The following is a 16,946-nucleotide window of genomic DNA, read 5'->3' on the forward strand; positions in this document are numbered from 1 at the left end:
ACAGTATGTCAAAAGGCATGTTGCTGTGTCCGTTTATACTTGTTGTAGTTCACTTTATGTGTCATTGCTGAATGTAAACAAAACAAACAAACCAATGTATGACGATAGAAAATTGTAATTAATTAAAAAAGTATAAAATTTACAGATATGAGACATAGTTAAAAACCTATTCTTATACCTAAGGAACGTGTGTGCAAAGTTTGAGTTTAAATGGTTCAGTCGTTTAGGAGGAGTTTGAACACTAACACCGTGACACAAGAATTTTATAGATATAGATTAAAATCTAATTCTTTGGGAAGCTAAGTCTTTGCCTAGCCTTCGGAAACTGTCGGTTTTATAGATTATTTAAACAAATTTGATAAAAAAAAACATGTGTTCTAAAAAAGTGTGATAAAAATGCTTGGTAATCAACGTATTTAGTGTTCAACACGTTCCGTATCAAAATGAATTCTTACGACATTAAATGATCTCCATTTCTAACACGAAACCTATTTTGTGTGACGTAGTGTCGAACGTGCTAACATGTTGACTACAAAGCGTTTTTAGCACACTTTTTTAGTACAATCTGTTTCAATAAAATTTGTTTATAACATTTATTAAACTAACGATTTTTGACGGCTAGTCAAAAACTTAGCTTCCCAAAGAATTGATATTAAACATTACTATATTTTTTATGTTGCATTTTCATTTATTTGTGGTCAAAATCTTTTTAGAACTAATAACAGCTGGCTGTCAAAAATGATAGCCATGGCAGTCAACGTGTTAAATAAAACACCTTTATTAACCACCTCTAATTTCTCGTTCGATGCAGCTAACCGAAATCGGCTTTAACACTAGCACACCAACGGAATAACAGAGAGCATATCCAGCTCCAACTGTGCATCGTACGTTAATCAACATATTTTCCCTCGTGAGTCGCCCGAGCGCGTGATGCACACTTGATCCAGAAACGGTTTTCCGAACTTCCCGATTTTGATTGGCAAATGATTTACCACATGGTGTGCGCGCTCAACACCTCCCGCCTCCGCCCGCGTGCCGCGTATCATGGGGTGGGGGGGGGGGGGAATTGGCACCCCTTTTGCACAAGGGCTAGGGAAAAGCGCGCGGAGAGTTTGCTCATCGGCACCGAGCAAAGACTGGCCGAGGGTTTAGAAGCTGATTAGAGCGGGGTGGAAGGCGCGCACGGTAGTTAAAAGGGATGCGGGGGAGCGGGAGCAAGGGGTGGTAAGGGTGGGTCAGTGCGTACCACCCATCAAAACCGTCTATTTATGATGATGAATGGAAAGATAAATAGAAAAGAATAAGCCCGTCGGAGCTAGAGTGTGAGAGAGAGAGAGAGAGAGAGAGAGAGAGAGAGAGAGAGAGAGAGAGAGAGAGAGAGAGAGAGAGAGAGAGAGAGAGAGAGAGTGAGTGGTCAAGTGGCGCGAAAGCTAAATAGAAATACCGTCACCCGCTCGAACGTCCGCTTGTGTATATGTGTGTGTGTGTTTGTGTGTCCTGAAGTGGGGCAGGGTGGGAAAATGGTTCGACGGATCGCCGTCAGAATCGGAGGGCGATTTTGTATGTCCTGCTTTTTCCTGACCCAGAATAATTTCCCGCTCCCATCAATACGGGCTGGCTAGGTGAGAGGGGGGGGGGGGGGGGGGGATCAGGGGTTGTGCAACGAGTGGCGAAAAGGGGGGAGCGGATGATATGGGGCAGAAGTTTCCTCTTTCGCAGAAGACATCCGTGTCGAAATGAGGACCATCGGGTCATCGATTTTCACCTGAAGATAAAACGCCTGGATAAGTGGATGCGTGCGTTTTTCTGTAATTGTGTGTGTGTGTGATTTCACATAAAATTTTCGTAAAACTTTAGACAACGTGAAGCGAATTTTAAAAATGTTTGTTCCATTCCCATACAATTTCCAAATGTTCTCTAAAGTTTTGCAAGTTAGGTGGTAACGTCGAAGAGCAAGAGAAAGAAACGGAGAAGATGTAAATGGGAGGCATGTAAATAAGTTGAAGTACATCACGAAATGAGAATAAAAAAAACAACTCAATTATACATCACCCATCGAGACACTTGAAACAAAACATGGAAAATAAATAAGTGGAAAATGGTTGGAAAATCGGAAAACGCTCCAACGATCACCAGCGACAGCTAAACAACACTAGCGTGCCTTAAGACGTAGTCAAGTATGATATTTCATTCTCTTTGCTCATTTGATCTTTTTTTTGTTTTTGTGTAAACACGAAAAATAATATCAATCAAGGTATTACATTTTTCAGTTCCATTTATTATTTAACACTGTATTTACATAACGTGTCAAACTTGTTTGTATTGATCAAACGTTGATATTTAGAAAACGATGGTCGAGACCAAAACAAAAAAGTGAACAATTATAGCGTGATTTAAAAACAGAAAATATATTAATACATCGAATTAAACCATTCAAAAACGAGATAAAATAGTTTGTATTCGTTTCAACGATATTTACAACTCGACATTTAGTCTAAAACATATATGCCATAAACCCGGTTGGTGTTATCCTTGTTTCGCTCAGTGTATACCAAACGTATGGGGTAATTTATTCTTTCATACATTACTTCTCTACTTCCGAGAAACTTTTCTAAGTTCCTAACAGTGAGATATCCTTTTCCAATAATTGAATGCACACTTTTGTTTTGGTTTAATCAAAGTATTGATAAGATCAATTACGTGTCAGACAAAATAAATCCGTACACCTGAATATACTTCGACTTGGTTCTAATATACTTAACCGCGTTGAACAACTGTTCAACCCAAACTTTCCGAATTCAAATTCGTTCCCAAAATCAGTTGTGTATTTTACTTTCCCGGCCAGTAAAATGTTTTTCTGGCTCTTCGAAAATCCCGCTGGGAAAAACTCGTCATTCCCAAAACATCAACAAGTGTGCGACGGAAACGGCTTAGGTAACAAGGCGTCAACACGGTTATGCATGTTTCCGGAAGAGAGAGGGATAGGGGGAAAAATGCTAATAGGCAGGCGTTAGTTAGCAGACACATCAATTATGTTACTTTCCTTGGCTTTCTACACTCTCTCTCTCCCTCTCTCTCACGATGGTTAGTAGTGGGTGGTTTTTTTTAAAAGAAAAAATTTCCCCAATTTTCCGCGACAGAAGCGCACGGCTCGGAATTGTTGAGCAGGAAATCTCCACCACCGAAAGCCGATCTCGCGCTGACGGACGCGTGACTTTTGTTGTTGGGAAGCCATCAATCGACGGACGAACGGAAGGAAGAAGAAAAAAGGAAACACAGACACACATCAAACAATCATTTATCATTCCCACCTTCCGCGGGCGCTCATTAGCGGGCAGCTAGCATTGAAATTTTTCCATTATGGAGGGGGGAAAACTCTCCACCCACCCATCAATCCCGACCGGAAGCTGCTCTTTTGATTTTTCTCGCACAATTCCGGCACGTGGGTGTGTGTGTGTGTGTATGTGGTGGTTTGTTTTTCCTTTTAACCTGACAATAGTTTCCGCGGGAAGATTATCTGGATGTTTTTCCCTCCCTATTCCTGGAGATCAAGTCTGGAATGTGTTGGACTTGTCATGTGGCTTTCCCTGGATTTTCTCGCATTCGATCGGAAAGAAATCGGGAACATATTTTCTTCGATTTTCCGGAGGTATCGAACGTCACGTGCACGCCATAATTCGGGACTACCACGTACACACGCACAATGACGGAGTGACACCTTAAAGATTTGGTAGTCATACGGTCGGCACAAGTCAAACGCTTGCAGTGTGCGTCGATCTCTACCGAACGAAAGTTAATGAAGCGACCGGGAAGTTGAACTCCCTTTGGGGGACGTGGTCGTCTTCCCTATGCCACTTCTAGGTTAGTCAATAAGTTTGGAGTGGTAGAAAATTCCATATTCAATGCCATTTTAATATGTCATCTTTGATATGAACCTGCTCCAAATGTCATTTCGATCCGTCAACTCATTCTTTTATACAAGCGTCTCGAAGTTGATCTGTTGGAGCATTATGCAATAATGGAAACATCTGAATATCTGGCTGTGATGAAATTCTTTGTTTTGGAAGGCGTTGAAGACGAGTCACGCTCTCTCGAGAACTCCAGAAAACATTGATAAAATATCGGATATGGTTTTGGAAGATCATCGAACAACTGTGGATGTGATAGCTGACACCAAAGGCATGCGACCGAACAAGGTTCATATGCGGGTTTCTGAACAACATTTGGAGCGATTTCGAAAGTACAAAAGAACTACGGATGAGACTTGGGTCTACCATCAGGATCCTGAATCAAAACAAGAGGATTAGGAGAGGTGAGAATCAGGTTCTTCGTGGTCGTAGTCCCGTCGAGGAGGAGTATTTTGCGGATCTGCCAAAAAAAACCATTTCCGTCATGCCATAACAAAGTTGGAAGATCGTTGGACCAAGTGCATTGATCTTCTGGGAAACTATACCCGAGTGATAAAAATGATTACCTCGAAAAAACGCATTTCCGCTTTCCAAACTTATTGACTAACCTAGTATATGCCTGCCGCATGTAGGGCAGAAAGCAGAAATGAATCAATAAATTCCCCTCATCTGTGGAAGATGTTCTCCTCCGGACCAATTATGCAGCCGAGCGGGAGACGGGAGACCGTTCCTTCTGTGTATTTCGACGTCATCCAGATCTGCCCCAAGATGGCGACACAGGCGACGTGCAGGTGGACACGAGGGTTTTCTCCAATCTCCTGTTTATACTTCCCTTTTGGGTGTGTGATTTTAAAACATATTTGTATTTTACTTGCCACCCGGAAACGGAAGCGCCATCTGATGTGACAAGGCGATAGTCTGAACACACTCGGAATGAGGCAATTTTCATGGATGGCAATGGGTAGGATGATAAACTCTCGGGCAGTTTGCCCAGAGAACATCAAGTGAGGAAGGTGGGAAAATGATAATTTCAGTCTTCAGCAGCGATAACCGGTTGGTCCAAGACTCCACCCAAAAAAAAAGGGGAGCCGTCTCTGACGTCCTAGAACTGTTTTGGGGCATTTGTGTATCTGGTTCGCTGTTCGTACCTGTTTGCTCGCCTCGAGACACTCCGCCTCGACGCAGACCTCCTTGCGCAGGTAGGCCGGGATCCGGGGCCAGCAGATGGCCAGCACGACGATGATCAGCAGCAGCACCAGGCAGATGACGATGAGCAGCAGGAATGGACGTTCCGATTTCTTCGACACGTCGAACAGCTTCAGCAGACGTTCGTACATGCCTACGATTGGAGGAGGAGAACGAAAGAGAAAGATAGTAAACACTTAAGAACGTGCGCAGTTCAAGCGAAAGGATATTGGACGACTACTCAGTACTTAGTATCTAGAGTATACTTTAGGATTTCGTAATACTTAAGGCACATGTACGAAAGAACAGAACGTAGGTTGTATTCTTTTTGTTATTTATACAACGACTTTGAAGTTAAATGTAATGTACTAGCTTGTAGGGTTAAGGTTTCCAGTATCAAGCAATTGCGGTTATAATGAGATAACGATGCGATCTGTCAAACCCTGATGCAAAAAGTGAACAAGAACCAGAACCGCGTCGTGTTTTAGACGTCGATTCATCTCATTTACTTTCCGTATGCGTGTTTGACGGATCGCGCCGTGGTAAAGACCTATTTCTCAGGACGACGATTTAAATGTATGAAAAGGCCCGAGAAGAAGACATTTCTACAAGGCGATCAAAGTAAATACAAAGAATTTAAATAATGAATTTAAAATTCACACTTCAAGGTTGAAGAAAAATCCATTCCCACGACGAAATCACAGGAGAAAACGGCATACGAACAAGGAACTTGGGAGGCTAACTAATGCATCCAAAAGTGTAGAATTTGCCATACGATTTATTTCAAATGAACTGAAAGGATTATGTTTGTGTAGTTTTAAGTTTCTTACATGCACTTCAATGCAAATTTCGTTAAACAAATGCTTTTCTGAAATTGTTTGATATATCAACAATAAGTAATGAATGTTTATACTGAACTTTAAGGGATTGTATTTGATCATTTATGATTTACGAATTCATTCATTCAATTATGGATGTAATAATGTTTGATAATCTATTTTTCTGAGTTACCACCATTTTCTCTATTGTTTAAAATGTTGTGTTCTCCGAGGAACAATGACTGATGTTTTATAGAAATTATTAGTGGGGAGACTTTTGTTTACTTTTCCATTTCCAATTGATTTCATCAAACCTTAGTAGTATCTTTTGAGCACTATTTTGTAAGAAGCGTGTTCATTGTAAAAGAGGGTACATTAAACTCACACTTAATTAGCGCCTTACACGGTTTGTGTTTGTTTGGGAGTTTATATCTATAACATTAATCCTTGACGTTCGTGCAAAGTGTTCATATTCCGTTTTTTTTCGTATTTTCAAAGGGATTGTTCCCGTGCTTACCTCGTGGGAAGTTCTTGCGTCGGTTTTTGATCGGCTTGTAGGACGAACCGTTCGCCCCGCCACCGCCCCCGCCATCCGCCGTATCGATCACCGACACGGCCAGGGCGTCGTTTCGCGTCAGGTTGCCGTTCTCGGCGTCATCGAGCAGGCCACCGGTCGCCCCGCCGTTCGAGCCATTCCCGGTGTCCCCCACGAACACCGCCGTACTGCCTGTCCCCTCGCCACCACCGCCGCCCTCGGAAGCGCTTCCCTTCTCCTGCAGCAGCCGGGCCTCCTCCGGGGTGTGCGGATGGTTACTTCCGGCGGCCGGCTGTGCCAGCCCGTCGACCATCGTGAAACGTCCCGCGCGGCCACCTCCACCGCCCCCACTCCCACCACTTGCCGTAGCACCAGCGCGAGCGGCCGATTCCGCCATTTTGTATCGTGTCTTTTTGAACTTGAGAATTTTTAATTCCGTGCTCGGTGTCGCGTTTGCGCCAATTGGTTGGTGAAGTCACCTCGTCTTTATCACCCGCACCCCTCCACTAACCCCTTTTACCGCCACAAACACACACACACACACACTTCTGACACAACACTCACTTTCACGTTCTTGGAAGTTGGACGGGAGTGAATAAACCAACCAGTTTCCTTGACGTATTAACCACCTTCGTCTAACACTTCGTTCGGAGGCCACCGATCGACTGATGAAGCCAGCGCGCCCGCGGAGTCCTTTTAAGGGTTGCGCCGCCCGACTCTCTTATCGCTGGCTGGCAGTTCCACCGATTCGTTCCGGATCCCGGCGTTCACGACACGATCGTTCATGAGCGGCTTCCCAGCGGCCGGGGTAAAGGGTACGTACCTACCAACCGGGCGCAAATCTTCGCTAGGGTCTGGGGTTTGCTGGAAGGGCTACGAAAAGAAGCGAAAAGAGAAGAAAACAGAAGGTTACGATCAATACAGAAGGGTTCGGAAGAGGAGTAGTAACGAGCAGCGCAAAAAGGTACAATTTAATGACTTTTTGTGGAATGAACGAGAAAACGGGAGTTTCAAATATCGTGTAGTCACATTAATATCTGAAAGTGTTCAACATATGTGGAAAGCAATTAAAACTGATCAAAAACACTTTTCAGAATGGGATAATTTTGAATTCAATATTTTAGGAGACTTTCTAAAACCCATTTGACAAAGTAATATTGGATTTAGTACTTTGTAGAACAATCTTTGGTACTTTGGTTCCATTTGAAATTCTTCTACTTTCAAATTACAGTTGTTAATAAATTCGTATTGCTTTGCCCTTAATCTATTCAAATATTCGTGCCATTACAAAGACAAATTCAAATACATAAAAACAAATATATCATGGCTTATTATTGCTCTGCAAAGGCAATACCCATCATTTAAAAATCAAACAAGCACAGCGTATATTCGGTGGCATAACTGATAAACGGGAAATAAGTTGGTGTAAATGGGAATGAATGACTTAAACAATGATTAAAGTAGATTAACTCATACCCTAAGGTCAAAAGAAATTGAATTAACTAGTCATATTTCGCTGAGAAAACCTTTTCTGGCTACATTCTAAATATTAATATTATTTCTAACGATGAGCGAAAAGTGTACGAAAATAATAACAAGAAGTGCGGTAACTAACTCATCATAATCACCAAAGAAATCAATTTTTAAACCCTGTAATACGAAAGTAAAGGGTACTATGCAATGATATCAATTGTAAAGCTATAAAATAAGTTAATTATAATAATAATAATAATAATAATAATGATAATTGATCACACAAGTGAAATGTCAGGTGAAAACAACATTGAGTAAGTAATTGCATTGAGTATAATTAATTTATGGCCCCGAACCCGTACAAGGAACTAAAAGGAATCATCAGTACACAAATGAACAAAAAATAATGATCTAAAAATGTTGTTAGAAATATGAGCTAAAATAGCAACAAATTATCCGAAAACTTGTCCGAAAGAATACTCGGGCAAGAACAACAATGAAAATAAGAAAAAAAATCTAAAAAATTGCTGTTTTTCCACTTGTCATACAACAGATATGTCAATAAAAAGAGAGATTATTGAAATCATTTTCAATTTAGGAAGATCCCATTATATGACTTGGAGAGAGAAATGAGCATACTATTCCCGTATTATATTTAAAATTAAAAAATGTGATTTTTGAGGAGTTAAATCATCCAACCTTTGACTCCACGATTATGATTCTGATGGCAGACGAAAAAACACGAAGAAACGTGTCGTGCAATAGTCAGGAGGGTGAGCAGCACGAAACACGTGTTGAATGCCGGCGAAAAACTGGTTGACTGTCGACTTGAAATAAGCAATCCATGCACGGGGTTAAACGATGCTACTCCCGTAGGAACGCGCCTTCGCACCTAAGTGGAAATAATAACAATCAATCTTCCGGCGCAACAAACGGGTCGGCGATCGAGAAGAGACTTGTGTCATTTTCCACCATCGTGTTTTCCACCGCGCGCAATCCATCAACCCGTTTGGAAGTGGGCCACGCGGTATGGTTGCACCTGTTTGCCATCCGACGCGGGCAGCGGCTTTTCTTCTCGGGAAAACTAGCCCGTCTACAGGTTTTTTTTTCAGTTGCGGGTAGGAAAAACACCCAACTCCAAGTACAAAAAAGGACAAACAATTGGTTGGTGGTAAAAGGTGAAAAGGGCGGATTTGTCGAAATTACGCACACGTAACATCACACACAACAAGCATCTCAAATTTTCCAAACCTCTCGCGCTCTCCCTTCCTCTCCGTCTCGCCTGGCTCCTCTTACAAGCAATCCATTTTCCGAAGCCGATCCTTTCAAGCACCGGCAAATTGTTTAAAGTGTTGGCAAATGGCAAAGTTAAAGGAATATCGGACGTCGAGAAGTATCAACAACCAACCGACAGGCCCCGGTGGAACACGCCCCACCCCCTCAATCCCTCCTCCCACACTAGTGGCGACGGCGTGTCATCGTCCCTTTTCCCGGAGGCCAAGTATAATTTACGATTTGCAGCCAAACACAGATGAACGACGACGTGGCGGGCCGGCGTAGGTAGGGAAAATGGAAAACCTCAACCTCGGCGACTCTGAGGAGAGGGAGGTCTCTCTGGCCGTCCCGCTGCGTACGGTGTGTGTGCGAACGATTCAAACCCGAAAAACCCCCCGCCGATGATCGCCGATACACCGAGCTCGAGACGATTGGGTTATTTCAGTGCGCGGGACGCATTCCATCATTTTGTTATTGTTTTTGGCGCGCGCACTCTTGGACCTTTTTCCCACCCAACGCCGAATGGTTTACACCCCACCCCTCCCCCCCCCGCACCGAGCCTAAAGAAACATTGGCGCGTCCCAAGAGGCAAGCATCTCAGAGCGGTTACGAAATCTGCACGACTTGTGTGTGTGTGAGTATGTGCGACTGTCGAGAACAAGTGTCAAGATTTTTCTCCAGCGTTTAGCCAGCTCGTCACCCACTTCTTTTGGGGGGAGGAAAAGGGGGAGGTGGGATAATCCTTATGAAAATAATAATAAAAGAAAAACCTTTAAACCGCGACAGTCGTCGTGTACTGAGATGCCTAAAAAAACAAAAGAAAACTATAAGTCGCGCCCGGTCTAATCCTTTGCTGAAAGCGAGAGAGAGGAAGGGGGGAAGCGGGAAAACTGTCACTGGCTCGTAAAAACCGCGCTCGTAAAAACCCAACAACGACCCGATCGTTGGGAGAATATCGGTGCAGTTTCCGTTTTCCCACCGACCTCGATGGGTTGAGGTTTTCCACCCCCTCCTCCCTCCCACCTCCTCATGAACGGAAAATGAATGCATTTCCAACTGGTCATCTGTCGAATACCCATTTTTCCCGACCCTACCGGAAGCGAGTCGTTAAAACCGAGTCGAGTCGACAAACGAAGAAACAACTGTCACGCTTTTGCGTTTGATGGAAAATCGGTGGTGGCAAGTGTGTGTGTGTGTGTGGTTTTCCGATGCACTTTAACCTCCTCCGAGGGGACCCCTTTTCCCTATTTTTATTACTCTAATGAGCGGCGTGCGGGGAAAACATATTAAATCGAAAACCGGAACACAGCAAACCGTCGTCGAGCTTTATTCCGGGGAATTAAAAATCGAACAGCAAGGGCAAGGAAGGGCACGGGAGGGCAACGTACGTGAGGTTGCGCGTACGAGTCCCCTTTAACTGTTGGTTTTTAAAACCTGTTCGCAGAGTCAAATGCTGGCTGAGCATAAAAATATCGAACTCAATTTATTTTTAGAAAAAATACGTGATAATTCCATCAGAACTTGTTGACACACATTGGAATAGGAGTCATTAAGGAGGAAAATGTTGCACGTAAGAGTATCCTTTCAACTCAATTCCAATACACAGATTCTATTAAAAACGGTCGAGTTTAACTCTTCACAGCTCGACTTACGTCTTTTAGCAATAAGGTTAAGGTTAATTAAAAGATGACAATCAAATGAAAATAACTTAAAACTGTGAAAAAAGTGTGCTAATGATGTTTTGGCAAAGAAAACAAATCTCTGTGTCGGCAATCAATCCTTTCCTTTACTCATTTACAACCGTTGCCACTAAACTTTATTTAAAAAGCTGGAAGGCTCGTTGTCTCTGGCCGAAATTATAAATATAAAAAAGAAAATTGTGGGTTTACTAGAGAAACACACTGTAACAACAGTAAGTATTAATTGATTTATAGTTTAAAACTAACTTGTGCCTATAACCATGACTTTGTTACCGATTTCCTGAGTAAATTTTTATTTGTGCTTTTCGAAATCGAAACGAAGTGGTAAATTCGGGGATATACCCTTATTTTTTTAGCTTACAATCATTTGTTTGTTGACAATCATTGCGTGTCTTTTTCAAATTAAAGCCAGTACTAAACTTTAAATTTGTTAACAATTTTGCCACTCTTTGTATTTTCATTTATTCATTTTCTCTGTGGTGACAAGTAGCTCTTTTACTTATCTGTATTTTGGATTCGAATCCTTTTTTGGAATTTCGATCTCAGAGGCAACTTCTAACTCGTTTTGTACGTTTTATAATCACAAAAATGTAACTAAAAGGATTAAGAAAGTTATGATAGATCCCATCATTTGACAAAACCTTCTTCACTTCTAAACGATTGTAACATTCACTTAGCAGCAACTGTCAAATGCTGATTTCATTCATTATAAACCTAACTTTATGTATCTAATCACAATGTAAACAAGATATTTTAGTTGTGCATCTAAAATTTCATTCAGCGTTACGAGACAAGGAATTTAGTTCTCGGGAATAAAATTGTATTTGACAGCTCGCCCAACTGATAGCTTTAAAAGGAGTTAACAATATAAAACCGCTTATAATGGCCGTTCAACACACACATGATTCCTAACGAAACTGAATATAATTGTTAATTTTAAAGATGAAATAATTTGGAAAATTTAATATTCAACATTGTTTGTTTACACCGTCCAGTCCAACACAGTAAAGGTACTGATGCGGTGAGGTAGGTTGAAACTATGTGTCTTCAGCCTTCAGCTTTGGAAAGCCTTCTCAGTAAATAGAGCAAGCAATCAATATGAAGGCTGTCTGAACATGAAAAGAAAACAAATCGCTAGCTTCGAGACAGTTGACCAAAGAATTTGAAAATAAGCTGTTAAAAAATTATGGTTTTGTTCTATGACACTTCGAATGATTTTCTCGGAAAAACTCATTAAAAATAGCTGGCATGCATCATCTAACACAAGGAGAAACTGGTTTCGAGGGACATTTCTTTTATTTTCCCGAAACACAGAATGCACATGCCGGTGCTGTCGGTTTGTCTTTCCCTCTCACCTTTCCCACAAAGATGTTCAAATCGATCGATCGATGGAAATGATGCCCGGCGGGGCAGGAGGAAAAACCAGCTACAGTTGCACAGCCGGCGGGTGTAACTGCGCCATCGTTCTCTTATGCGTCATAAAATTCATTTGTTCTTCGCACGCAGACGACAATCCTCTTCCCCTCCACGTGCGTGAACTGCGTCGTGCGTCGCGGATCAAAGCCCGAAAATTGGGATACCTTCCACCCCTCGATGACGTCGTCATTGTCGTCGCCGTCGTCGTCGTGATTGCCGTCTCGCCAGCCCTTCGGGGGTGAGTTTTTCCCTCTCCCCTTCCCCGGGTTGCATCGCCATTCCCACCCATACGGGGTTTTCCATCAAACGGAAAATAAAAACGAAAAGGGCAATCGGCAAAAACCCGGGGACGACAATATTTAACATAATAAAACTAACGACGCAATTTTCCACACCCACTTTTCCGTAGCCAATGTGTGCATATACTCATACACACACACACACATTCACCCAACCTGCAATTGCGCCCTTTTGCTTTCCTTTCCGGGCGCAAGGAAAACGAAGGATTTCGTATTTGGAAAACGAGTTTACGTTTGTTTGGTGACCTACTTTAAAGGAGAGGGGAAAAGGAAGACAAAATGCATCACCGAAGTGAAACTATGCAGAAAACAATTACGAACTTATTCAAGGTGGTCTAGAACTTATCAACACTCTGTCAAACATTTTCAAAATCGCAGTTTTTCACGCGTGTATGGAAACTAGTTTTGTTTTATTTATTACTTTCGAATTTAATTTCTCGCTTTGTAATGATTTCGTTGGTTCCAACACAAAATTAACCATCATATGGCATATTTAAGCAAATCAGTTTCTCTTTAACAGTTCATAAAGGTATAACAAGTAAAAAGACAACAGTTAAAACTACTTAATATTATATAGTATACCTATATCTTCTCTTTAAGAACAAATGTAGGTTTTATTTTGACAAAAAATCATTAGTAATTTTGCAAAAATCAAATCAAATAATCAAAAACTTAAATTGCAATTAGTTGAAATTCAAAAATTTTTTTTTTCGTTAATATTTCGCTACCTACACAGCGAAGGGCGAAGGAAAGATCAAGCAGAACGCACAGGCAAAGGTTTTATCCTCTCACCCCCGAGTAATGAGACGACCGACAACATCTCCACACTGAAAGCGAGATCATTCATCCGGGAGAAGAAGTCGAACGATTGCTATCTAAAGACGGTTTTATCCTGGACGAGAAAAAACCCTCGTTCCGAAGAGCTACTTTGCCGCCTCGAAGAGGAAAACTCTTAGTACGGCGAGAGGTCAACTACCGCGCGCGTTAATCTTAAACAAGCGCGAGAGCATAATGGAATTGAAAAATACACCACCAACAAACAAAACCGATATGCGAAACCGTAACGAATGCGGACTTTGTGAACGCTCAAAGTTATGGTTTTATGCAGACTCACTACTCGGTCGGGTTTGGTGGGAAAACATTGGCTTATCGCCCCGCGTTGTCGTTTATCGGTTTCTTCGATTCGCCACAGGACAAAACTGTCGCAACCGAAAGGCGATCGGTATAACGTGTCGTGTCGTGTTTGTTGTGCTGGCATTTTTCAATACGTTCCCATGCAACATGCGTGTGCATAGTAAAATGGGAGCATATGTTATGGTTTAACAGCTTCGTTACGTTCGCACGGTGGAAATGAGCTTAAGCCGGCAAAGGGCGATAAGAGTCCAAGCGTGGAAAATGCTAAATTAAACTCCTGAACTGTGGGAAAGGAATATGAAACACAACTGTTGACGATTGGAATTACCTCCGATAGGAAGGGTTGATAGCTCATAGTTTAAAATAAACAACAAGCAAGTTGAGAAACATTACATCAAACTCGAATGGGATCCTTAAACATCGAGTTGAAAACGAACATGTGAAATTACCGATTGGAGTTACCTCCGATAGGAAGGGTTGATAGCTCATAGTTTAAAATAAACAACAAGCAAGTTGAGAAACATTACATCAAACTCGAATGGGATCCTTAAACATCGAGTTGAAAACGAACATGTGAAATTTATTGATCTACTTAAGAAACGATTGTTCATTTAGAGTCAAACTTAAAACATATTAGTTTTCAACCAATTGCATGAATTTGAGCAAGAATGAGAAGATATGAAAAAAGCATGCACATAACAAACTGTTTCAAATCAAATAAACAAGTATTACTTCCTTAAAAAACAACGGAAGAAATGTTCTGACTGTTGAAATATCTCTTATAGGTGTATGCAGACTGTAGGTGTATTTTAATGCTGTGAAAGAAGTTTAAGCAAATAAGCAACTAACGTTGTGCGCTAATTATGCGTTGTTACATGCAAAGTTTGGCTTGAAATAATGAAAATAAGTGTTTGATAGTTTCTTTCAAGTGAAAGTTGCAATCGTTAAAAAGGTATATAAAAATGCGTGAGTTATAACATATTCCGAAGTGACTTAAACAAAATTGTGCAATATTAAAATGTTCATATCTATATAGTATATGTACTATCTCAAACCAAATTTTTCGTCTTCTACATGACTTGCTCCAACTGGTCAATTTACTTAATACTTTTGACCCTTTGAAACGGGAGATTGAGTTGGAAAAAGGCATAATGATTCGTGAACATTGCCAAAATTCTATTTACCACGTCAATTTGGCGTGTTGTAAAATAAAGTTTTGCAACTTGATAACTCACTTCACAACGAAATTTGAAAATCCTTGTTGTAACTTAGTTATGATTAAAATCAAATGAGAAAAATCAAAAGAGATAATGTGAAAGGCAAATGACATCCTTCAAACTCCAGTTTTTTACCAATAAAGGTAACAACACCAAATTAATGTCAGTTTTTGAAAGTCTGATTTGTTTCCTTTGATTATGGTCCATCACCTCAAACGATCGTTTGGGTTTTACTCTAAATATTTCCCTTTTCTCTATTGTTATATTTCCGCATTATGACTTACAATTTTCATTCACTCACGTTTGAGAATAATTAGCGCATTATTCACTAAATGTAGTTTTTCCGGTTTAGAATTTTCATGAAGTAGTATGTCTACCTTCCAGAAAATTGCAAAAACATCTCCCAATGGATCCAGTATGATGGACTTCTCCGCGTTCAGATTTATTTGAAGTAGAAAGGGAAGGAAAAAAGCGACCGAAGATATTGATGCGTCTTCTTGATCACTTCGCTACTTCCGCGCGGGCCGACAATAAAAGCCGACTTTTCCCAGACCCCACACACTTGCGTTCCGGGCCTCCGCATGTCAATCGGAAAAAAGAAGAAAACAAAAAACACGGGAGAAAGTGAAACGGAGCTAGGACAGATCCTGCACTTCATTTTCATTCTCCAGATGTTGCCGGAGGGTCGGAAATAAAAATGGAAAATTCCGCTAGCGTTCCGTCGCTCTGGTTTGTTCGCCGGAGCGGAAGACAGGAAATCGACGAGCGGGATGGAAACAGAGCGTACGGTAGAGGGAGAGAGAGAGAGAGAGAGAGGGACCGCGTGTAGGATGCACTTGCACATGCACTTCACATTGTCCGAAGCGGCATTTGTGTCTGGTGAGCAAGCATTGAGCACGTGGAAAAGGAGGAACGATAGGGGAGAAGAAAAGAAAATTGGAGGGAGGGGGGAGGAAAAGAGAGGTAGGGGAAGAGGGCTACGGGATAAACGTCGAGGGAAGCACGAGTCCCATGTTCAATCATTTATGGATATTAATGGCACTTGACGGAAAGGAGAACGAAGAACATACAGAGGAAAAAAAAAAACAATTACGAACGCTCCCGAACGTTGCATAAGTGCTGCCGAACGTACCTCTTGAGATGCAGTAGCATAATGCACATGCACTGCCTCTCCCTCCCTGTCCCTTTTTTTCTCTTCTTATCTCTCGTTAACCCAAGAAGTTCGAGCAAACACAACTTCTTCCACTGGAGGAAGAAAAAAAAACTCGACGAGGACTATCTTACAAAATTGAGCCGCTTAGCTGAAAGTTGGAGGGTTCCCCCCGGCCACCCCTGCCCGCCCTTTCACCCTCTCGCCGGGGGAGGGGTAATGCACCGCAAGCATCTCAAGCACGAACGCACGAGTGCAACGAAAGGCACGGATTTATTGGACTGGTCGCAGCAAAATAAAAAAAACGGTTTCCAGAACGGTGGGGGGGGGGGGGGGAGGGGGGGGGAGAAAAGATATCAAACGAAAATAAAGGAAAACTACCACCCAAAACAGCCCCCTCACCCACGGCGCACGCGAAGAAGGTCAATGGATGGCTTTAACGACTCATAACGACTCATTCGGGGGGTTTTTTTTGTATCTTCCTTCTTCCTCAAACCAAGGAGATTTTTCTTTTCGTTTTGTTTTTTGGTACTTACCATCCAGTACACAACATAACATTTTCTTATTTTCCAAACCCGCGCGCCCCCCGCGTCACGTGTTACGCTAAATTAATCGAAGCGCAAAGAAGCGCGATCACATTTCATTCGTTCGTAACACAATCGGTACGGGCGAAAGCGGAAAGAACCTAGCATCCTTTCAGTTTTGCGGGGAAAAAAACAACGCGACTGTGGGTAGGAGAAGGTGGGGCAATATACGCACCGGTACAGTTTTCGCAAAGTTTTGGAGAAATTTGTTAGAGTAAAAATAAGATAACACCGTTGCAGTTGGAAATTTGG

At 41.9% G+C, this 16,946-nt stretch overlaps 1 protein-coding gene across 1 annotated transcript in view; it reads right to left on the reverse strand.

Annotated features, from left to right (window-relative positions):
- The window catches only part of LOC131269315 (protein gone early), a 51,819-nt gene extending 44,976 nt beyond the window's left edge, over positions 1–6,843 (reverse strand). The window contains exons 1-2 of the mRNA XM_058271666.1: positions 6,429–6,843; positions 5,057–5,247 (exon numbers count right to left, since the gene is read on the reverse strand). Of these exons, the coding sequence (XP_058127649.1) occupies positions 5,057–5,247; positions 6,429–6,843 (606 nt within the window). The remainder of the gene's footprint in view (positions 1–5,056; positions 5,248–6,428) is intronic.
- Between the last annotated feature and the right edge of the window lie 10,103 nt (positions 6,844–16,946).

Source organism: Anopheles coustani, chromosome X (genome assembly GCF_943734705.1).
Source record: "Anopheles coustani chromosome X, idAnoCousDA_361_x.2, whole genome shotgun sequence".
Classification (NCBI taxonomy): domain Eukaryota; kingdom Metazoa; phylum Arthropoda; class Insecta; order Diptera; family Culicidae; genus Anopheles; species Anopheles coustani.